The 25,829-nt window shown below is 35.0% G+C and overlaps 1 protein-coding gene across 13 annotated transcripts in view; it reads right to left on the minus strand.

Moving 5' to 3' along the window:
- BTRC (beta-transducin repeat containing E3 ubiquitin protein ligase) overlaps positions 1-25,829 on the minus strand; it is a 182,516-nt gene that overhangs the window by 71,799 nt on the left and 84,888 nt on the right. For 7 of the 13 annotated variants that reach the window (XM_082425198.1, XM_082425190.1, XM_082425194.1 and 4 more), the window contains one exon: positions 10,778-10,855. The exons of the other annotated variants lie outside the window; for them this stretch is intronic. In XM_082425198.1, coding sequence (XP_082281324.1) covers positions 10,778-10,855 — 78 coding nt within the window. The remainder of the gene's footprint in view (positions 1-10,777; positions 10,856-25,829) is intronic. 13 annotated transcript variants of the gene reach the window in all.

Raw genomic sequence — 25,829 nt, forward strand, 5'->3', positions numbered from 1 at the left:
AAGGGATGTGCCTCAGGACTAAGGTCAAAACCAAAACACACCTGCCCTAACAAACATAAACCAAGACTGTATGAAGTCACAGTGATCAGCCAGTAAGATAATCAGAGGAAGATAAAAGAAACCAGAGTCTCCACAATGTATTGTTTATAATGTCCACTATACAATCAAAAACACTAGACATGAGAAGAAGAAAATAAATGGGACCCATAGTAAAGAGAAAAAGAAATCAATAGAAAATGACCCCGAGATGATCTAGTTATGGGAATCAGTACATAAAGGCTCTACAGAAGCTATAACAAATATGTTCAACAACTTAAAGAAAGATACAATCACAATGAGTAAACAGATGGAAATTTTCACCCTTAAAATAAAAAACTAAAATGAACCAAACAAATTCTAGAAATTAAAAATTTACTGGATGGACTTAAAAGCAGGTTGGAGATGGCAGAAGAAAAGACCAATGAACTTCAGAGACAGATTCAACTGAAATAATCTGAAGAACAGAAAGAGTAAAAGAAAAAAAAGAACAGAGTCTCAGCCACCTGTGGGACAATTTTCAATGCTCTAACATTGTGTAATTGGAGACCCAGAAGAGAGGCAAGAATGGGGCACAAAAAGTTATAAAAATAGTGACCAAATATTTCTAAAATTTGGTAAAAACCATTGGCTTACTGATCTAAGATAAGCAACTCCCAGAAGATTAATACAAAAAAACCCCAAATCAGAAAACAAGACCTAGGCCCAACGCAGTCAAAACTGCTGAAAACCAATAACAAAGACAAAACTTTAAATGCAGCCAAAGAAAAAAGGGAAGCTGCACACATGGGAGTAACAATATAAATAATGGCAGATTTTTCACCATAAACAATGAAGGTTAGAAGACAAGGGAACACTATTTTTTTTTTTTTTTTTTTTGGCTGCACCTCGAGGCTTGCGGGATCTTAGTTCTCCGACCAGGGACTGAACTGGGCCCTTGGCAGTTAAAGCGCCAAGTCCTAACCACTGCACCACCACGGAATTCCCTGGGGAACATGATTTTTTTAAGTGCTAAAAGGAAAAAACTCAAACCAGGTTTCTTACCATTAGAAAAGAGAATTACAAATATGAAGAGGGAGAAATCTAAAACAAACTCTGTGTCACTGTATTGGAACTGGAGGCATCAGTGTGAACTCATGGTTTTCAAAACATATAATATAGATGTAAAATAAAAGTTAATGCTTAAATCTTGGCTTCTATATACCATTCTTCACTAAAAGGAACCATAGTTCCCTGGAGAAATGGTTGATTCCAGGATTGGACAGGGTAAATACAAGATGAACCTGGAAACACTCAGGGAATGTTGGACATACATCAGAGGAGAAATAGATGCCAGCCTAAATGGGCTCTCATTGGCCCAAAATGTAAGAGTATTAAAATAAAATAAAATATATTAATAGTTCACAATCTGTTGAATAAAATAGGACACATTTCTTGAAAGACACAAATTACCAAAACTGACACAATAAGAAATAGAAAATCTAGACAGCTCTATATCTATTAAAGAAGTTGAAATTATTAAAAACCACGCCACATAAATTTAAAAAGAAATCTTCCCACAAAGAAAACTTCTGGCCCAGACGGTTTCACTGGTGAATTCTATTAAATATTAAGGAAGAAGAACATCAGGATCATATACAAACACTTTTAGAAAATGGAGGAGGAAGGAAAGACTTCTTAACTCATTTTATAAGGCCAGCATAACCTTGACACCAAAACATGACAAAGACGTTTGAAAAAAAACTACAGACCAATATCCCTCATGAACACAGACACAAAATTTCTTAATAAAGTCAATTAATGTAATTCTCCATATTAATAGAATGGGGAGGTGAATTTGACAAAATTAAACACCCATTCATGATTTAAAAAAAAAAGACCTCAGCAAGCTAGGAATAAAAGGGAACTTCTTCAATCCCATAAAGGTCATCTAAAAAATTTCAACTAACATCATACTTAGTGGCAAAAGACGTAATACTCTCTCTCAACTGGGAACAAGGCAAAGATGTCCTCTTACCACATTTATTTAACATTATAGGGAGGCCTTAGCCATTCAAATAAAGCAAGAAAAAGAAACAAAAGGCAAATAGGTTGGAAAAGAAAAAATAAAATTCTCTTTATTCACAAATGATAGGAAACAAGGTCAACAGTCAAAAACCAATTGCATTTATATGATCTAGCAACAAACAGAGAATGAGAAAAGTTTACAATAGCATTGACAAACATTAAGTACTTAGGAATAAATCTAACAAACTATGTGCAAGAAATGTACACTGAAAACTAAAAAACATTGCTTAGAAAAATTTAAAAAGACAAACAGAGATACAGACCCTGTCTGCACACTGGAAGACTCAATATTATTGAGAGGTTAATTCTACTCAAATGAATATATAGCTTCAAAAAAATCCAAATCAACACCCCACAGACTTCTTTCTAATAGAAATTCTAACTTGATTCTAAAATTTACATAGAAGTGTAAAGTACCTAGAATAGCCAAAACAATATTAAAAATTAAAATGTGGAGGACTCACATTACCTGATTTCAAGAATTATTAAAATTACAACAACCAAGACAGTGTAATATTTGGTGCAAGGACAGACAACTCTAAAAAAAATAGAGGACTTTGAGCTCATCTTCTGTGTCATGCAAGGACATGAAGTAGGAGTTGGTCAGTGCCTCAGCCACTGTTACCCTTTACTCTGCATACAGCAGCAAGCAGCCTCTTTTCCAGGAGGTTCAGAAATAGACTACACTTGTACAGCCAACTGATTTTTGACAAAGGCACTCATGTAATTCAATGGAGGAAAGGAAAGCCTTTTCAATGATGGTTCCAAAACAACTGAATAAAAAAGTATGGGGATTGTACAACACAGAGAATATAGCCAATATTTTATAATAACTATAAATGTAGTATAACCTTTAGAAACTGTGAATCACTATACTGTACACCTGTAACATATGATACATCAACTATACTTCAATAAAAAATATAAATAATAAATGAGCAAACAAATACTAGTCAACCAAACAATCAGAAAATAAGCACAATAAAATGTTAACAATAAACTGCAGGAAAAAATAAATAAACTATCTTAAAATTTTTTAGTCAAAAAGAAGTATGGGGAAAAGAATGAGCCCCAAACTCTACTTCACAGTACACTTAAGAATTAATTTGAAATGGATCAGACTTCAAGGTAAAAGCTAAAACTTATAAAGCTTCTATCAATAGAACAAAACCTAGAATATCTTCATAATCATGGGGTAAGGGTTGATTGACTGGACTTCATTCAAAAATTAGAAACTTCTCATCAAAACACACCATGAATAAACAGGCAAGATACAGACTGTGAGAAAATATTCAGAACACATATCTGACAGAGGACTATCTAGAACTCATTAATAAGGCAGACAATGCAATTTTTTTAACGGCAAAAAACCAGATACTTCGCAAAAGAAAATATGTGAATAGTCAAAAAGCACATGAAAAAGTATTTAACACATGCTCACCAAAAAAGCTTAAAGAGCATTCATAGCAACTTCATTTATAAAAACAGAAATAGCTCAAGTGTCCATCAAAAGAATGGAAAACAAACTGTAGTATATTTATTCAATGGAATTTACTGTACAATAAAAGAGAATAAACCACTGATAAACACAGAAGTATAGATGAATCTCATAAGCATTATGCTGAGTGATAGTGAGACTCCCAACATGGATGATTCTATTACATAAAATTCAAGAAAGGCGAAACTAATCTATGACAGGAAGCTGATAAATGTTTGATTCATTGTGGGTGGGGAAACTGGGAAGGAGAACAAGGGAACTTTCTTGGGTAATGAAAATGTCCTATAGCTTGATTGGGGTGGTGGTTACACAACTGGAAAGACTTATCAAAAATTTATTGACTTATGCAATTAATATCTATATAATTCACTATAAGAAAACTTTATTTCAATGAAAATATAAAAGTCTGCAGTTAATATTTAGGGGATAAAGTATTAGAGCTCTGTCCAGTTAATTAATAAAAATGTTATTTTATTTTTCTGAATAAAATAGTCATGGCAGGTAGAAAACTAATTTTTCCTCCAAAATTCCTTTTCCCCTCAGAAATGAGTATAACACACTCAGGGGAACATTAGGGAACCTGCAGGAGTTTCTAGAGTAAGGGTATATATAGGTTTTTATTTTCTAGACATTCCATCTGTAAAATGGGTATATGATCTTCTTTTTCCCCAAAGGAAGTCACCTAGATTAGTAAACCAAAACTGATCACAGTCCTTAGACCACTCTGGAATAAAAAGGCTTTCTAAAGAATCAAATATTTTACATTCAGTATTTTACTATTATAAGACTCCTTCCAGCTAAATAACCTAGTGAGTATAAGAGCCACAGGCAAGATAGGTTCTGTACCCATGCAACATCTGAAAAGGTAGCTTCATTGCTAAACCAGAGACAGAGAGTTTTGCATTAGAGTACTTTAATATGTTTTTATATTGCATATAAAGCACGTAAGCATAAACCAGTAAGATGCCTTGCTGAAAACTACCTTCTTTGTGAAAGCAGGCTGTAATTCTGAACAAGTTTTCAATTTTCACACTGCTGCTAGGGTAAAACATTTTAAAGAGTTTAATTTTTTACAATGGATTCAATGACATAGGATTATCTAACAAAGTAATGGCTAATCAATAGAAGGTTTAGTTGTCAGGTGAAACATATAACACACTAAAAGGGATTGATTGCCAGACTTCTCCTTATTTACTAGAAGGTATATATTTAAAATGACACAAACTTGTTACCGGGCTGCATTCTTTTAACCTTGCAAAAAGCTGCTTAAGAAATCTGTTCAGCAGCCCTATAGCAAAACAAGATACAGTTATAATGAAAATGGCTACCAATTAGGGGGTGGGGAGGGGTACACAGGGACCTTCAGATTATATATATATATATATATATATATATATATATATATATATATATATAAAAATAAAAATATCAAGTCCCCAGCAAGAATGCGGGATAGAAAAAGCAAACTAAAAAATGACATCTAGGGAAGGTGGAACTGGGCTTTAAAAATGCCTCAATGATGCTACCAAATCGCATTCAATAGATGCAAAGTTGTATCTGATCTCATTCCATGTTGCTCTTAGGGCAGATTTTTTAAGGATTCACACAACTGGATACAATAGCCCCTCCCACCTTTTTAATGGTACATCCAGATTAAGCACTGAACACAAAATAAATTGGGCCCATATGGACTTCAACCAACATATAAGCTGTTTCCTTTATAATTTATTCACAATATCTCAAGTCTCTATATGAAAATACACTTTTTATGGTCATTACAACCCAGGAGTTCAATAATATTTTTTCTACTAAATCAGCAATTACACAATTTATCGAAGAATGATTACACTGAAATAAAAATAAAACAAAACACCAACCCCCTATACAGTCTTCCTTCCTCAAAGTAATTTTAAGAAAGCTGGTTATTAAATTGCTTGCTTTTGAAGAAGGGTTCCTGTAGCCAGACACAAATTGCAAAAACCATTTTTTAAAAAAAAGTTATTAGACTCTGAAGGATTCAGCCAAAGTGGGAAGTTAAATAAACAAATCACTTCATCAGACTTGGAAAGATCATTTTTGTCTTACTTAAGGGACCTACATTAATTACCTTTAAGGTCTTTTATATGGACTATTTAAAAATAAGTAAAATTTATTTATTTATTTCAAATGAGGTGCTTCTTCCAAAGTATTAAATAATGTCTACAAATGCAAAAGTATTTTTATAAATAGGTAATTAAAACAGATGACTAAAATTAAGTCAAGCTGCAAAACATTACCCAGGATGTACTACGGTTGTTTTTTTTTTTTTAATAAACATTTCAGGCAATTTTTTTCCATCCAAAGCCCAAAGCACTTCAGGAAAAAAAAAAAAGAGGTAGGAAGTTTCTTAGGGGGAAAAAACACACATATATAATGAAATAATGCCAAACCCCAAACTAAAGTATTTACAAGATAGTCCCTGAAGCATAGTTTGTCATATTGCAATTACACCTTGCCTACTGCCAAGACAAAGTGCTTACTATTGCCACTAGGGGGAGAAATGTCTTAACACAAAGCAAAGGCAGATAGGGAATGGATTTTCTTGAGCAATTATCAGAACAAAGCTCCCTTGGCTGTGTGTACCTTCTAATTACTCAATACAATTAAAATGACTAACCAAAAACAAATAGGAAAAAAACCTGTCTGCCTGATATCAGGGACTTCATTAAACCTTTCCCCCTCATCAATCAAATCAGAAAGAAGGGAATGCCATTATATACAAACATTACAGAGCTATCAAAGGAAGTAAAATTCAGTGATTTTCTCTCCCTTTTTTTTTTTTAAAGGAAGAAAAGAAGTGGATCTCTTGAAAAAAGAAATGTCGTGGTATTTACCCATCTGGATGCTGCTTGAAAACAAATTGTCCTCCAAAGAGCAGAAATACAGTATGTTTTCTCTCAGTTCACTGGCTTATGAATGACTTTTTGTTGTTGTTGTTGTTTGGTTAATACACACGATAATGTCATTTTCTGTGTCAGTGATGTGCTTGTTCCTCCTACTCAGCCAACTGTATAAAGGAGCTATGCCAATCAGACCTCCATGCTTACACTGGGTTGTTTTAACTTTAAGTTCTTCACCGCTGTTTTTTGTGCATCTACTCCAAGGTAATGTTTAGAACGACATAGGCATTTGGGGGAGAGGTGGGGGAAGGTGGTAGGAAAGGAAAACAGCTACTTATTCCTTCTAAAAGGCTTATGTAGTTCCTTTTATAAGGCCCAGTCATTAACAGAAGATGACAACAGAGTCATTTTTCTTTCAGCTGACAATTGTGACATTCTTCCAGCAGCATGCAAGGTGTTGAAAACCTAGCAGCTGTTACCTCCTGGGATGAAGATACTTTTTTATCCTCCCTTGACAGTTTAACTCAGTGGGTCAGCACCTTTAAAGACTGCAAAGTATCCTTGAAGAGGATGGAAGCTTGAATTACTGCTCCCTCCCTAATCAATGTAAACCCTCACTGCAGGTGAAGTCTCCATCTATAGAGGTGCATGGGGGAGGAAAATGTAATGCCCTGAGCCAGATGGTTTTTATCTTGTTTTTAAAGAATAAAGGAACAAGCTAACAAGGGAGACAGCTACTTTGTTAGCTTCTTGGCCTCTCTCATGGCTTTGCATCCCCAGGGTTCCAGCTACACAAGAGAAAGAATACAGAAAAACGTAAACACTTAAAGAAATATAACTAGAGGGCTGGCATCATGCTGCTTTCAAAGCGTTGAGAGAGCACTACTCAATGCTTTATTTATCACTACCCACGTTCTCAGGATGGTAAGTGGACACATACACAAAGGGAATGGGGGATGGGAGAAGGATTAGACAGAGGTCACAATTTACTCAATTACAGAGAAAGGCAGGGGTGACAGATCCTATTAGCACCAATGTGAAGCAAAGAAGGAGTTGTGTGTTGTAAGGTTATGTTTTCAAAAAGTAATGAGTACTTTCATGTATCCTCCCAGGCCTTTGCCCTTGTTTGCAGATATGAATTAAAAGATACGAACACATTTGTTATGGTTTTCTTGGCTTCACATTCTAGGAATAAAAGTAAGAAGAAAATTGTAGCTACTTTGTACGTCCTTTAAATAAAAGTTTACACTTAATGCCAAGATGTCAGAAGATTATTAAAAAACTTAGAAAATTAAAAGAATACATTGCATTTCTTTCCCCCGCCCCGAACTCTACTGCCTTCTGATGTTGGAAATGAAATGGAAAAGCAGGTATACAAAATGACTTGGTGACACAGGGAGTAACGTCTCGTGACTTTCTCCTTCAATAGTTTCTTTTTCTGCTAAGGTCTTTGTCAAGTTTCGGAATAATGGTTATGGTAACCTCATAATACAAGTCAGGGAGTGTTCTTTCCTTCTCTATTTTCTATTTTGGTGTTATTTATTCCTTAAATGTTTGATAGAGTTCACCAGGAAACCCTATGGGCCTTTTGATAATTCAATTTTTTAAATAGACATACGGCTATTCAAATTTTGTTTCACTTTGTTTTGGTTTCAGTAAGTTGTGTTTTTCAAGGAATTCGTCCGTATCATTGAAGAAGCCAAATTTTTGCCTTAAAGTTATTTGTCATATTCCCTTTTACCCTTTTAATGTCTGTAAGAACTGTAATGATTATACTTCTTTCAGCTCCTCCAGTAGTTAAATAACTCCAAGTTAACAGGCAGTGGTCATATCCTATCAACAATGGTAAAACTATACTTTAGAATAATATATGTAAACTCTAAATTAGTTTAAAACAACACTAAATTTATTAGAACATAACTTAGCATTTTAAAATCAGTGGTGAAAGAGTTCCTGAAACCCCATTAGAAATAGTCTGCAAAAGAATCTCAAGGGACTGGCCCACATGATGCAAATCCTACTTACATCAACACTAGGTAAAAGGCAGCTTTGACATCTTTTTATCTATAATAACTTGACTAAAGGTGGGGTGTGGGGAGCAAATGGCACTTCATTATTGTTCATATGCATTAGCGAAAAGAGGGAGTTTAAACAGCTTATATACTACATCCTACATTAAAAAACTTGGCGGTGGCGTAATCAAGTTCAGGGCAATCCTGGACAGCTGCCCTGTGACCCGCTTCTATTGACCCCTGCTATTCATCACTCATCCCTAAGACTGAGAGGGCAAGCTCCTAGGGAGTGACCACCACAATAGACAGACACAAGCCAACAGTAATCTGGTTCGAGCAAAAAAACAGATGGCACTGCAATAAATTTACAAATCTGCATTCATGGGGCTGTTAAAACACCCAGAAGCTAAAAGACTCCAAGTGCCCCAGGAGGATCTCCTACTTCCCCATTTCTAAAGGCCATTTCTCTTTCCAAGAACATTGAGTTCATGCTCTTCACAAAGAGAATGGAGATAAAACCCTTTACAAAGAAAGGAGGGGGAAAAGCCTCATGACCTAATTAATCTCCAGAGCTTGGATCTCAACACTGAATGACAGATATTAGAAAAATCAGTTTGGAGCACTAGGAGGACAAACAAAAACAAACCCAAAAACGGTTGTTATATTAAAGCAGAGGGGGTAAAGAGAACCTGCTAAAAAAGCAATGAAAAAAACAACATTATTTCAAATACTGCACACAACAGATCTTGCAAGTATAAAATGATTCAATAATGTATGCATTTATTTTTAAAATGAATCAGATTAGTCCCATGTGTGACCTGCTGGTCCATCTGTATGTGCTGGACTTAATAGGCACGATTCTCTCTCTTGCTTCAGTTTGAAGTATGAGAGAGATAAATTTAGTTTAATTTTCAACAGATCAGCCTATCCATTTTCCAAATGGACCATCTGGATCAGCCTATTAAAATTAATTTATAACTTTGCAGAGTGAATATTCGTTTGTTAGCTTAAATAAAGTTGCCAAAACTTTTTGTCATGTCATTGTTTTCTGACAGTTGTTTCTGTATAGTGGGCAGAGTATTTCCACCTCCAAATTTATCTTATTCAGTTTTGTCCTATATATTTAGATTCATAGGTCAGGTGTTTATCTCCAAATAGTTAAAACTCTAACTGAACAATATCAATCCCTGATCTTTTGGCTATTTAACAAAGCTCCCTGAACTGATTCAATTCTACTTACCACACAATTATTTTTATAAACAAAATTTTGCCCATCCAAAAATGTTTTAACATATAGTAAATAAATGAGTGTGTCACAATTTCAACTACTTTTCCCCTAAATTAACACTGTCTACAACCTATAGAGTTAGAAGGCAGAAGTAGAAATGCTTTGGCAACACTGAGATCTGGGTTTCAAATCACTGACTTGCTAAATAAACAAGTCATCGAATCTCTCTCAGCCTCCATTTTCTTCATCTATAAAATGGAAATCGTACCTAGCAACTTTACAGGGTTATCGTGAGAGTGAAGTAAAATAAGTATCAGGTTCACGGTAGGTGCTCAACAAATATTTAATCTCTTCTCCTTTTTCTTAGAATAATGCCATAAATGCAAGTAAAATAAAATTATTTTTACTACTGCTGGCAATACTGTAAGAACTTGTTTTTGTTGCCAGTGAGAGACGGAAGATGTTAGAGGTTGCTACAGGCAGTAAGAAGAGCCAATTTTTTGACCAAACGTTTTGAACATTTTAATTTTTAAAAAGAGCACCATGGAATTGAAATTTCAAAGAAAAACTTTGAGGAGTGGGGGCACCGTGGTGAGTAAAAATTATTTTAAAGTTGTCATTAATAATGGCCTTTACTTCTAGAAAAAGCAAACAAATATTGCTTAGACTAAAAGGAGCTAACTTCATCATAGGTAGATCCCTTTTGATTATTATTTTTTAATGTATGAAGAATCTTAATAGAAAAGTAAGGTTTAAAGAGAACTATTCTACTACCTGCACTTAAGATGCACTTCAAGTTATTTTTCCTAAACAAGAAACCTTTTCTTTGATTTTGTTTTCACTACACATAAACAACTGACTGCCCTGTACTCCTATAGCTAGGATAATTTTTAAATGATTGGGAAAACAATGTAACCGACTGAAATTGATGGCTAGAGCCAGACCAACTTCAGAGTACTCTTAATTTAAGCTCCAGTACTTAACAAATGGCAAATTGAGGGTTTCCTGTCTTTTATTTTGTTGTTGGTAGCTTTTTAAGTAAGACTGAATTTCATACCTGTCTAAGTGAATTCTTCTCTGGTATTATCTTCCTAGGGGGTTCGCCATTATTACAGTCTTCTCTCTCTGAGGAATTCTGTGAAAGAAAGTAAGCTTTAATTCAGTTCTCATTATCTTCAGTCTTATTCTGTGGGAGTAAACTGAATTACATTTTTAATTCTGTAAGCTAGAATACCGTGTATATTTATGCATTTGTTCATTTGAAGATTTATATACATACAGACATACACTTATGTAAAGGAAAACATATGCCCATGTATATAAATAAATATATGTAGGGATCTAGGTGGAAAAGTATTTCATCTATATTTAAGCACTGCCTAGCAGATCATATTCATTATAAGTCTAGTTTATTGTTCTTTGGCACTGGACACAAGAAACCTCCAGTCTATACTTAGCTGATAACAACTTAAACCAGGATTATTGCCTTCTCTTTTAAATAATTAGTTTTAAACCATAGTAAATGTTTGATTGGCCCAAGTTCTCATGTCTGGATCCTAAAAACAATTAGTTATTTCTCTTCCTCTTTTCTCTGATTTGATTTTCTTTTCTTTATTAAAAACAGCATAGTGCTTAGTTAGCTCAAAGCAATAAAATTTATCAGTAGTTTACAATTAGAGTCCACTCTTGCCATTATCACTTCAAACAGCAGCTAGAAGGCCCTAAAACGTCAGTGAGATTTTTAAATACTTAAAAAGAGGGAAATAACAACAATTCAACTGGAAGCGAGTTCAGAGTTCTAAATATCAACAGAGTAAGAGCCAACCCACAAAATGGGAAAAAATTTTGCAAATCATTTATTGATAAAGGATAAACATCCAGAATACAGAGAGAAGTTGTAAAAACTCAGCAACAAAAAAACAGAACAACCTGATTAAAAAATGGGCAAAGGACTTGAGTAGACATTTATCCAAGAAGATATACAAATGACCACCAAGCACATGAAAGTATGTCCAACATCACTAATCATTTCAGAAATGAACAGCAGAACTACAAGGTACTTCACATTCATTAGGTAGGCTACTATCAAAAACAAAAAACAGAAAATAACAGGCATTGATGTGGATGCTGAGAAATTGTAACCCTTGTGCACCTTTGGTGGGAATGTAAAATGGTACATCAGCTATGGGAAACAGTATTGTTCCTCAAAGAATTAAAAAAGGAATTACTATATGATCCAACAATTCCAATTCTGGGTACATACTCAAAAAAACTGAAAGCAGAGTCTCAAAGAGATATTTGTATGTCTGTGTTCATAGCAGCATTATCCACAACAGCTAAAACGTGTAAGCAATCCAAGTGTACACTGAGGGATGAATGGATAGGCAAAATGTGGTATATACATACAACGGAATAATCTTCAGCCTTAAAAAGGAAGGATATTCTGACACAAACCACAACATGGATGAACCTTGAAGACATTATGCTAAGTGAAATAAGCCAGTCACAAAAAGATAAATGCAGGGACTTCCCTGGTGGCGCAGTGGTTGAGAATCTGCCTGCCAATGCAGGGGACACGGGTTCGAGCCCTGGTCTGGGAAGATCCCACATGCCGCGGAGCAACTGGGCCCGTGAGCCACAATTACTGAGCCTGCGCGTCTGGAGCCTGTGCTCCGCAACAAGAGAGGCCGTGATAGTGAGAGGCCCGCGCACCGCGATGAAGAGTGGCCCCCATTTGCCGCAACTGGAGAAAGCCCTCGCACAGAAACGAAGACCCAACACAGCCATAAATAAAAAAAAAAAAAAAAAAAAAAAAAGATAAATGCAGTATGATTCCACTTATATAAGACACTTAGAGTGGTCAAAATCATAGAGACAGAAAGTAGAATGTTGGTTACCAGGGCTGGGAAAAGGAAGGAATGAGGAGTTATTGTTTAATGGGTAGAGTGTTGCAGTTTTACGAGATGAAAAGAGTTACGGAGATGGATGGGGGTGATGGTTACACAACATTATGAATGTATTTAATACCACTGAACTGTACACTTTAAAATGTTAAAGGTGATAAAATTTATGTTATGTGTATTTTATCACATTAAAAAATAATTTTAGGGCTTCCCTGGTGGCGCAGTGGTTGAGAGTCTGCCTGCCAATGCAGGGGACATGGGTTCGAGCCCTGGTCTGGGAGGATCCCACATGCCGCGGAGCGGCTGGGCCCGTGAGCCACAACTACTGAGCCTGCGCGTCTGGAGCCTGTGCTCCGCAACAGGAGAGGCCGCGATAATGAGAGGCCCGCGCACCGCGATGAAGAGTGGCCCCCGCTTGCCGCAACTAGAGAAAGCCCTCGCACAGAAACGAAGACCCAACACAGCCATAAATAAATAAATAAATAAATAAACCTAAAGTTTAAAAAAAAAAAAAAAAAAAAAAAAATAATTTTAAAAAATCTGGTAACACATGTAAATCACTCTCTGCAAGACAAAATACAGAAAATCCAAGTACACATTATTTGGGCTCTATTTTCCACAATTACATGTGTAATGTTAACATTTTAGAATTTGCAGCTGATTTACTCATTACATTACATATATTCATCACATTCTAACTGAGGAGTTACTTTTATATCCAGAAATTATATCCAACATATGAGTTTATCTGAAAAACTTCATACAAGTATGAAATCATTATTAGAATATAGGATCATAACAGTGTTTTAAATTTAGGTATTATGAATTTTTTGCTTTGTATCAAATATTATATTTTAAAAGATATTAAAGGATAAATAGCATACATATAGTATCAAAAGGCCCTCTGTGGCTAACATCTGTATGCCTTGTGTGTCACCTTGACAGGCCAGTACATTAAGGTCCTTTTGGGCAGAAATCTTTTATGAAGTTTAACTTGATAATTTTACATTTGTAATGATCACTTTAAATTAAAGGTCAATTTTAGGGACAAAGAAGAAGAAAAAATGCTATGTTACAAGCAAGGGATAGAGGCTCAATAACTTTAGAATTCTGCTTTTTCTCTCTGTTTTGGGTAAAAAAGGAATGTAGACTATCTACAAAAAAATGAAGGAGAGGTATAGTTGAGTTAATGACTATAAAGCATCCCAGGGAATTCCCTGGCAGGCCAGTGGTTGGGACGCCATGCTTTCACTGCCAAGGGCCCAGGTTCCATCCCCGGTAGGGGAATTAGGAAGGCATGTGGTGTGGCCAAAAAAATTTAAAAATAAAAATAAACTAAAGTAAAATAAAATAAAGCATTCCAGATAAGGAAACTAGCAATATACGCCATTATAAGAGAATCAAAGGAAGGGAAAGGTCAACATTAAACCCATAACATCAATTGTATATTTAACTTTTCTTAAAAAAAAAAAAAAGTACAGATCAGATGTTTTAAATGCTAAAATTAAATGTCTTATATAATAAAAACTTAAGCCAATATTCAATTTTAACTGTATTCAATTAAGCCAGTATTCAATTTTAAACTTATAATTTGCAAGTAACTATTTCCCAGACCATGAAGTTCTACACCCTCCTTTAAATAAGATACCATTTCAGATCACCTAAACCTTTTTAATTCAATGTAAGGTCCTATATTTCAAAATTAATTGTTTTTTTAAAATGTCATTATAATAAAGTTGGAAGCCTCATTACTTTTTGGTGGAAGTTTGTTATACTGAAGACATTATAAATCACATTTTTACTCTACAGGTGCTTGGGATGGAACAAAATTGACGGCAAACTCTCTATACTAAATTACATAGTGCAAAACAGTGATCTGAACCTAATAGGATGAGTAGTGGCTATCTAGCCCACATCAATAATTTTCTTCCTTCTGACCCTCTATTTTATCTGATTTAGATAGTAAACTATTGAGTAGGTATTATAAGAATGTCTAAGGTATTAAAAGATGAAGGGAGCTAAAGGATAATTACTACCTGAGAGCAGAACATAGAGCTGTAGAGGAGCTCCTTTCCCTTCTCCACCCCATCAGGGCAAAGGATATATATATTATATATTGTGTTGTTTTTTAAAAAAAAAAGTAACTCAACATTAACAAAAAGGAAAAAGAGAAAAACATTGTTATAACTAGTTCTTTTTAGATAGATTAACCCAGCATTTTTTACTCTTTTTTCCCAGCTTTTTACTCATTTTTTACTTTTACTGGACCATCCACCATGAGAAACAAATCAATATAAAAAATTCAACTCTGTTGCATAAAATAGGAGTAGGGACATTAAACAGTCATGATATCAGGAGCAAGGAGTAAGGTACCCTACTAATAGTGAAGAGGGGAGTCAGAAACCCAGTGAATAAGAAATTAATAGCTCTACAGTCGAGGGTGGCCAGGAATGATGAAATAGCTGTGTATACCTAATAGTCACCTCAACTGGTTCTCAAAGCCTGTGCTCTCCAACATCACCCAGGAGAGCTCAGTAGCACAGTTATTCCCTGTATCTTTAACTATGATGCATCCCAATAAACAACGTTCACAACTGCCCTGGGTCATCAAGCTACATTATGTCCAGTAAGTTCTACTTAAGGGTAACTAAAAGATGCAAGTAAGACTTATCACACAAATTAGTGGGTGACAAATAACAGGAGAGTTACATAATCTCAAAATATTTCTCCATAATATACTTAATAATTACAAAAGAAAAAAACAGTAGCCTCACAGTGGAGAGATCTGGCAGACACCACCTTAACCTTATGTGCCTCTTGATATGATATACTGAGAAGAACACATTATGACTTCTGAGGTCATCCTGCTCGAAACACATAACTTCAAACTGATCATGAGAAAACAACAGACTAGCCCAAATTGAGGGACATCCTATAAAATTACTAGTCTGTACTTAAAAAAATGTCAAGGTCATAAGGAACTGCTTTCAGGTTAAAGAAAACTAAAGAGATGTAACTGAATGCAGTTTGTGATCTGAGGTTATTGGGGGGGGAGGGGCTGAAACAAAATTGATGGTAAACTCCTCTGCACTGAATTATACAGTGAAAAATAAGTGATCTGAGCCTAACAGGATGAGTAATAACTATCTAGCCTATATCCACAATTTTTTTCCTCCCCACCCTTTATCTGTTCTTGATGGGTAATTATTGAGTGGGTATTACTGAGTGGGTATTATGACATAAGGTTTGTATAAAGGACATTATTGGAAAAATATGAAACAAGTCTATGGATGAACTAATAACATCATATCAATGTTAATTTCCTGATTGTTTCCCCACTTTTAAAATTTACATATGGAAAAATTTATTCTTTTTTGTTGTATAGTTCTGAGTTTTGACAAAAGCATAAAGCTCTGTAACCACCAGAATCAAGATGTAAAGCAGTCCCATCACCTCCCAAATCCCCCTTGATAGTTACAACCCCTTTCCCCAGTGATCACTGATTTATTTTTTGTCTCAATAATTTTGTCTTTTCTAAAATGTCATAAAATGAATCATATAGTATGAATTTTTTGAGTCTGTCTTTTTTCACCTAACATAATACATTCATTTGTGAGATTCATTTGTTCATTGTGTTCTTGCATATATCAGCAGTTCTTTCCTTTTCATTGGCAAGTATTATCACTGTATGGATGTACCAAAGTTTGTTTATACATTCAACTTCCTGATTTTGACAATTTGTACTGTCGTTATTTTTTTTAATTGAAGTACAGTTGATTTACGTTTCAGGTGTACAGCAAAGCGATTCAGTTATACATTTATATCTACTCTTTTTCAGATTCTTTTCCATTATAGGTTATTACAAGATATTTAATATAATTCCCTGTGCTATACAGTAGGTCCTTTATTGTTTATCTATTTTATATTTAGTAGTAGTGTTAATCCCAAATTCCAAAGTTATCCCCCCGCCCCCCTGCACCCCCCCCACCTTTCCGCTTTGGTAACCATAAGTTTCTTTCCTATGTCTGTGAGTCTATTTCTGTTTTGTAAATAAGTTCATTTGTATCATTTGTACTGTGGTTACTTAAAAGAACTGTCCTTGGTTTCAGAAAACATACAACAGAAACATTTAGAGGTAAAAGGACATATGTCTGTAACTAACTTTCAAAGAACTCAGAAAATATAAGTAAATGGATGTTAGTATATATATGTGTGTATGTATAGAGATAAAGCAAACATGGTAAGATGTTAACATATGGAGAATCTGTGTGAAGAGTATAAAGGGATTCCCTGGTGGTCCAGTGGTTAAGAATCTGCCTTCCAATGCAGGGGACATGGGTTCAATCCCTGGTCAAGGAACTAAGATCCCACATGCTGCAGGGCAACTAAGCCCGTGCGCTCCAGAGCCCTCATGCCACAACTAGAGAGCCTGCGTGCTACAACTACTGAGCCCATATGCCACAACTACAGAGAAGCCCGCACGCGTCAACAAAGAGCCCACATGCTGCAACTAAGACCCGATGCAGCCAAATAAATAAATAAATATTTCTTTAAAAAAAGTATAAGGGGATTTTTGTACTATTCTTTCAACTTTTCTGTAAATCTGTCAAAATAAAAATTAACCAAACAGATGAAACCTAGAAGAAAATATGTTAAGAAATGGAAAAACAGAAGTTAGATAAATGAGAAATAAATTGAGGGAAAAAAATTCCTTCAATAAAAATAAAAGTTATATTCTACCTCTTAACCCTGAGCCAACTAGAAAAACCTGACTGCTCAGAACAACTCATTCACAACACTCAGATAGAACATTTCATTATAGTAAATCATTTGCAGAATATGTCTGTAAGTCCTGGAGCAACAATAGTGTATAAATATTAGCATTACATGAAAATATTTCTGTAAAAGATACTATATAACTTGTTACCTTTTATATTAACTTGAATGTTTATCTCTTAACCCAGCATTCACTAGGTTAGAACTTTAAAGGGCAGAATAAAAGCCTCACTGACAACTTTGAATTTAACTTCAAACTGGAAGCATTAGAGTTATAACATATGCAGACATGCAGATATGGTAACAAAAATTTGGGTAGGAAAAAGTCAAAGTGAAATACTGCTAAAGCCCATGCATTAGATCTCAGGGATGTATTTTGGCTAAAATGTTTCCAGAAGTAACCTGGGGGTGAAAAACAAAGAAAAAGGAATCACATTTTTTTTTAAAAAACTTAAACTGTCTCAAAATCAACATATCCAAATTTATTTTTTCTGTTGTTATGTGGTTTTTTGTTTTTTTTTTTGTTTTTTTGGCCGCACCGCACAGCATGCAGAACTTCCCAGACCAGGGATTGAACTTCCCAGACCAGGGATCAAACCTGCACCCCCTGGACCACTGGACCACTTAACCATTGGACCACCAGGGAAGTCCAACATATCCAAATTTAAAGCACTCTTTACCATTCTCACCCATTCTAGGCTAGCTCTTTCCTTCTCAACTTTTCTTTCTATCCCAAACTTAAATCCTCAGAGTCAATTTTTTAAAATTAATTAATTAATTAATTAATTTTATTTTTGGCTGAGTTGGGTCTTCGTTGCTGCAGGCTGTCTCTAGTTGCGGCGAGTGGCTTCTCATTGCAGTGGCTTCTCTTGTTGTGGAGCACAGGCTCTAGGTGCACAGGCTCTAGGTGCACAGCCACTAGGGCAGAAAAATGTATGTTGAGGGAAGTAACTTGATATAATGTAGCAGAAATTCTGGAAGGTCTTGAAAACCAGGCCTAGAACTTCATATTTAATTTCATGGAAGCAAAGAGCCACTAAAAATTGAGGAAAAAAGACCACCACGACAGTAGTGGTGATTAAGAAAGATTAATCTGGGCTTCCCTGGTGGCACAGTGGTTAAGAATCCGCCTGCCAATGCAGGGGACAAGGGTTCGAGCCCTGGTCCGGGAAGATCCCACATGCCGCAGAGCAACTTAGCCCGTGTGCCACAACTACTGAACCTGTGCTCTAGAGCCCGCGAGCCACAACTACTGAGCCCACATGCCACAACTACTGAAGCCCACGTGCCTAGAACCCATGCTCTGCAACAAGAGAAGCCACCGCAATGAGAAGCCCATACACCGCAACAAAGAACCAAAGCAGCCAAAAATAAATAAATTAAAATAAATAAATTTTTTAATAAAAGGTTTTCATAGCAGAGAAACTTCAAAAGTGATAGCCCAACTACAGTCCTATCATCCCACCACTTTACTTATTCATTTATTTATTTATTTGGCCATGCCACGTGGCACGTGGGACCCTGGTTCCCTGACCAGGGATCGAATCCGTGCCCCCTGCATTGAGAGCGTGGAGTCCTAACTGCTGGACCACCAGGGAAGTCCCCATCCCAAAACTTTAATGCCAGTATAATTTACAGGAGGAGTTTGCCAGCTCCTGCTCTAAATAAAGTTTCTACAAATAATGTTTTATTGAAAGTTAGCCACCCTTGTTCATTACCTTTTGTCTGTGGCTGCTTTCACACTACAATGGCAGAGGTGAGTAGTCAGGACAGAGGTCCTATGGCCCACAAAACCTCAAATGTTTATTATCTGGTCCTTTACAAATAAAGTTTGCCAACCCTTCATTAACAAGGAAATGTTCTTCTGTTGATAAGCAAAGCATTCCTAACTTTTCAGATGTTTATGGCGGGAGCAATATTCTCCACAACCTAGTAAGTGGCTTATTTACTGTTTTCAGTTATCTATTCGAACACACAACTCCTGGTGACATGGATAATTAAGAGTTGATTATATAATCAAATAAAAAACTAAACTAATTTACACAGTGATGAAAAGTCAAGCCACTCATAATGACTTACAATAATCTTTAAGTAAGCATCTTGCTAAAGGTTGGATGGTGCAACAGAGCCTGAGCCTGTTTGAACAGACATCTGTTAAAAATAAAATTACCAGCTCTAAAACTAGAAGTAACATTTTCCACCTATGCCACATTCTTCACTGGGAGAATTCAATGGTCTCTGTAACAGGAAAATTGTATCATTTTAGCAAAGCAGGTAAATCGTGGTGAATTAAAACTATGATTTTGAATCACTTGTTCATCATCATGTAAAATGACAACCCATGTGAAGAGAAAAATCTTGAGACCAATTTCCATAGCTAGTTGCAAACATCATATCATGGGCTTGACCTGTAAATTACTCATTGGATTAATATTTTTCCCCTTACCTTATTACATGATTTGGAGCTAATTATACCCTCCCAATATATATGATTTGCAATTTTCAAAAACAAGACCAATTATTCTTCTACAAGGTTAAAAGATGATTTAGCTACATAAATAAAAATCATTCAAACTCTTCAATGAAAATGACAAAACACTGTGTGTGGCAGGGGGGTAGTGTATGTGTTGTGTGTTTAAGCAAATTTTAATTAATTCTTCTAGGATACAATGGAGAAAACTTAGGTCATTTAAGTTCAGAAGCTGATTGAAGAATCCTATTCAAGTACCAGTTTTATTTTAGGGAGGGCCTCAAGTGTCCTCATAAGATAATATTCTCTGGCATGTTTTCATGCACATTGCTTCTCCAGCACGTTTATCATTTGACATATTCTATTAAACCACAGCCACATCAAACCCTCCCTATACTGCTCACCTTCAACAAGATCCACTAGTTAAACCTTTCAAGAAGTGATATTTTCCAGTAATAACACCAATTCAAGCACAGTGCTAGGAAGTGGATAGAATGGAAAGCACTCTCTGGGACAACCAAACACAGAACTTCCATTAGTACTGCCTTACTCCCTTATGACAAAAGTCCAAAAAACGCCAAGTAGGTTTTTCCCTCTGCTACACTGTCCAACACTAATTACAAAACACAGATGTAGCCTTTCTCAAGATGCAAAGGGATTGTGTATATTTGCAAAGAACAACTATTTTTTATGCTTGCAAATTCTTAATCCTGTTTGGAGCTGTCAGTGGGGGTTAATGGAAGCCTTGGATAGGAGAATTCCAATCTGGTTGGCAGATGGATAGGTTGGTTATAGCTGCATAACTATGTCTTGCCTGCAGGCACAATTCAAAACACTGTTAAAGCAATATAAAGTCTCTGTCAAGCTGAACCATTTGGATCAGTGGCAAGGAGAAATAATAATAAAAAGAAGTTCATTTCTGGGCCTTGTACATTTATGCTAGTATGCAGAAGCTGATTAATTGTCATAGTGTGCTGGTCTTCTTTACCTCAGATTTCTACTTCTGGAGTAGATTTTGCATGCTAATATAATCATTCTCCCTCTTGAGACATTAGCAAATAATCAAATGAAAAACAGGACCATAATTTACTGAGATTCGAGCAATTCTCTATGCAAATTTGACTTGTTATTGCTGCTGCCTCGTTAATCTGAATGCCTTTGACAAACTCCTTTGATTTATGAACTTGTGACAACTCCAATGTGTATATATTTTGCTAGATTGACATTATCATTAAGAGTGGGTGGACTGAGCTCACATGAATGGCTGATTTTATTCGCTGGTGTCTGCTGCTCAACAGCTGAGCATCTCCTCCTCACAAAGCCCCTGAGCGTCAGGCTCTTTCCATCTTCCCATCCATTCATCATCTCGATGTTAATTGGCCCAGGCTTTAAGCAAATTTTCAACACGATTTAAAGGCACGATGACACTGATTACTGACCCTCTGCCATACGGTGCCTATTGATTAACCTGACAGAGATGATGAGCTTGAGGGAAACTAGGTGTGTGGGGACCTCAAGGGGAAAAATATATTGTCTATGCAGGCAAACACTTGTCATTACCTCACAAGCCAGAATTTGCACAGCAGACATTCTTAAAACATACTACTGCTTTAACACCTACAGCTAATGCAAAAAGTGCTTTCTGTATTCAGATATTACAGATATGTCATGTCAAAGTGCATGACACATTCAGTATTTAGCAGAACTCCCCAGATAGATGGCTGCCTTTCAACCAATTATGCTTGTGTTGGCTGATGTATGTATTTTAGGTTAAATGCAAGGAAAGTGCTGGGTGGCCTGGCAATGCTGTATTACATCAGAAAAGAATCAGAATAGGAAAACAAACTAGGTTCTTAAAAATAGATAGATAGAGGAAGGAAGAAAGGAAGGAGTAAAATTGCTGCCATTCCACCACTACTACAATAAGCTGCCATTCTATCACTATTACAATAAGAGGTACTCTTAAAAAGGAAGAGACCCACCTGATTTTATAAATTTTATTTTCTATTCTTTAGATACTGCTACCTGATTCCAACTGTCAACTATTTCTGGCATAGAAATTACCAATAACTGAATATTTAAAAATAAAACTAAGTAATATTTAAGTCTAACAAGCATACCCCTTAGATTCTTGCTTGCCCGTTTCCAACAACTGCTGCACAAACTGCTGTACTTAGGGAAATTGTGCAGGATATTTGAAGTTAAGCTTCATGAGAAAACTACTATTTGAGAAAAAATATTAAAGTTCATAATGAATAGTTACTGAGCACACACATTAATAACAAACAAAAATCTGTTTTAAGATGTGCAAATTTACAAAAGCAAAGTCATGCAGCACACTATCAGGGATCAGACAAAAACCATCTTTAGATAGAGAAGGTTCTTATTTAAAAGAAAGCTAACAAAATATGTTCCCTCTGGCCACACACATCACCTTGTTTACTTACGAGTCCTGGGGGGACTGCCAATATACAATTTTAAACACGGAGATTTTGGAGCAGCTCTAACAGTTCTTTCAAAGCTAAAATAATAGAAAACTGAACAACAGCCCGGCTGTAGTCCTATTACAGTGACATGGGCTGTTAATGTAAGAGATCAAATGTTTTTCAAGTCAAACAGCATTGGTGCCTGTTATACTGGAACACGCAGCTTACTCCCTAAAAGCCTGCCTCCTGCTCTTTTAAGATAAACAAGCTCAACTAAGCACTGAGATACTCTGATAAGAAGGATGGAAGAGATGAACAGCACCAGGGCGTGACAAGGCAAGGACATGAAGGAGCAGAGCTGCTTTTGTTAACTTTCAAGTTATAGAATGTATCATAATACAGCATTTTAAAATTTCACTATTAAAAATATAGCTAGCATAGGAGGAGAGATTTCTATCAATAAATATGCGGAACAGGGAAAAAAACTAAAATAGTTCTCTGTTTTGTGAACAGGAGAGGTATTATTACACAGCTGTCTGAACACATTCAGCTTTGTGATTTCTTAATCAAAGGTTTGAACATTAACTTAGCAATGACTATAAGTACTATATAAAAGAGCTTGTAATTATGTTAACATGCTCCACATCAGAAGTAAGAGTCCATTTAAATTCTAAAGGTTTTTTGACTCTAAAGGCCTGATTTAAAAACAAACAGAAAAACTTCATACCTTGCCCTTTTTTTTTTTTCATTTTATTCTGCTTAACAACCCAATGCAGTCACCAAACTACATCTATTTATAACAATGTGGCTTAATATTTTTTAAATCCCAATAGGCTTGCAAAGAGGGCATTTATATACTACTGCAGGTTGTTTGTTTTTACTTGACAGAACCAAGATGACTATCATTCGTTCAGAAAAAAATGTGTTTCATGCGTATGCTTTCACTGTTTAAAATACAATGAAAATGCACAGAGTAGCTAAACAAGCACAGTAAAATGAATAAAGGTTCACCAGGAGGATTTGGGATAGAAAGACATACATAATTAAAAAAACCAATCTCACTTATCACAGTGAACAAAAGTATAAATAGTTTAACTTACTTCTCTTACCTTTAAATCTACATGAATCTAAAATATTTTTTTTTCCTTTTCAAGATAGAACCTTTATGCTTACATGTTTAGGACAGACCCTTTCATGCCACAATTTTCTTTGCTGCCATATTTACACAATATTTCATCCAGTGATCCTATGCATATAGTTCTGTGTGAATTAAGAGGCAAACATTTGCTTCTACTAATAAGGACATCTGGTTATTTTTGTAACTCAGAGACATCTGCTTTCGGTAGATCTTTTTGATTTCTCAAAATGGGGTTGAGAACTATAGAACCCTTAGGAGGTATGCCAAAATCCGTTCTCTCTGTCATGCCTGTTATTATTTATTTCTGTCATTCCTGTTCCTGAATTTTTTCTGCTAAATGACTTTCATCACACCTTGGATATCTTCCCTGCTTTGGTGCTCCCATTTTATTACAATTCAACAATATTGAGGAAGAAATTTAGGGCTCCTTTACAGTTGATAAACTTATCCCCAAATCTATCCATTTGGAATGAAAATAAAATCATCCCAAGTAAATAAGTAAATTTGTGGAAATTGGATTGGGTTAGGTTAAGATGTGTATTTAGGTGTATATTTCTATTGTGCACTATCCCTTATTTAATCACTCTCTTTCTTCCTTATTATTATTAAGAAATTATTCTTCTGTGGGCTTATTATCCTGTGGACTTTTCCACTAATTATACGAACTCTTAATGAATTTTCAGGTCTTTAAAATTACAAATACCGTCTCCACTCATTTACTTATATAGATTTTTGGTTTCCAAGGGTGAATAACACAGTCCAACACAGGTCTTGAAGGGTATGCCTTAAAGAATAGCAACTTACCGATAAGAAATCAAACATCACACTTTGCTTTATAGTCCTTGCTTTCCTCTTAAAGTGCCCAGTAGACAAATTATACTCATTCAGGATACTTGAGTTTAAGCTCTAACTTTTGCTTTTAGTGTAAATTCTGCTTTCTCATTTTCTGCTCATCTCCACTACAGAAATTTTAAAATATATATATATATATATATATATATATTTATATATAATGAGGGAAAATATGTTTTTAAACAGAAAACAACTAATATAATTCACACTGACTACATTCTCACAGGTCTCTAAGTAGCCAGATACCAAGGCAGTACTGGCCTAAAGGATTTAAAATTTAAGTGAGAAGGCTTCCATTTCTGAAGGGTCAAAGGTTATAAACATCAATTCATGTCTTCAATTTTTCATTTGTTAATATTACGAAACAACAGAATTTTTAAAAAAAGAAAACAGATCAACTTTGAGTTCTACCAAGAGTGGTCTGATAAATTTATTTGGAAAGATAGCTAATTTTACTACCCCAGGGACAAACAACCTTGTAGGGTTGTTGTTGTTAACAATGCTCTTTGATGTGTAAGTAACAAATTTAAAAAGATTTTTCTTTTTCTCCAATAGATTATTTTTCCTGTAACAATGCAAATGGTCTCTACTTAAAGGATATGTTTGTGCATTATTCTAACAAAATTATTTCTCTTAAGCCTGTGGTTTTAAATTATTGGACCGCTAGAGAATGGTAATCTTCCATTTTGCTAAGTATACAGAATTTTGTTTGTACATTTCCAACAAACCCTATAAATAGTTTGATTGTGGTCATTACTTTCCACGCCATAACTGTTCTTAATCTAAAGAATCACAAGAAACCTACATTATTTTCTTTTCTCAGAATTACTCGATAAGTCACTATAATTATAAAAAGCAAAAGTTTCACTATCATTTAGCAGGAGTAAAGAATTTTCTTTAGAAATATTAATGATCCTTTATTGATTAAAGAAAAAAAAGTCAGAAACATTCATCTAAATGTTGCAGAATTATTCTGTCTTGGATCAGCATCTCAATTTTAAAGTGGCTTTTTTAAAATCAGATAATTATTTAAGCATGATTTTTTTAAATTGAAGTGTAGTTGATTTACAATGTTGTGTTAGTTTCTACAGTAAAGTTATTGTACAGTAAAGTTATTCAGATATAGTTATATATGTACAGTAAAGTTATTCAGATATAGCTATATATATATATATATATATATATTCTTTTTCAGATTATTTTCCATTATAGGTTATTATAAGATATTATAGTTCCCTGTGCTATACAGTAGATCCTTGTCTATTTTATATACAGACATTTTATTTTATATATAGTAGTATGTATCTGTTAATCCCAAACTCCTAATTTATCACACCCCCTTTCCCCTTTGGTAACCGTAAGTTTGCTTTCTATATCTGTGAGTCTACTTCTGTTTTGTAAATAAGTTCATCTGCATCATTTTTTTTAGATTCCACATATAAGCATGATTATTTAATTTTATTTAGTTGAATAAATAATGATTAACCAATTCAGATTGTGCTAAATTAATCAATGATCTCTTTAAAAAAATCTGTTATTAGTAT

The sequence above is a fragment of the Balaenoptera physalus genome, assembly GCF_965194825.1.
Source record: "Balaenoptera physalus genome assembly, chromosome: 14".
NCBI classification, from domain to species: Eukaryota; Metazoa; Chordata; class Mammalia; order Artiodactyla; family Balaenopteridae; genus Balaenoptera; species Balaenoptera physalus.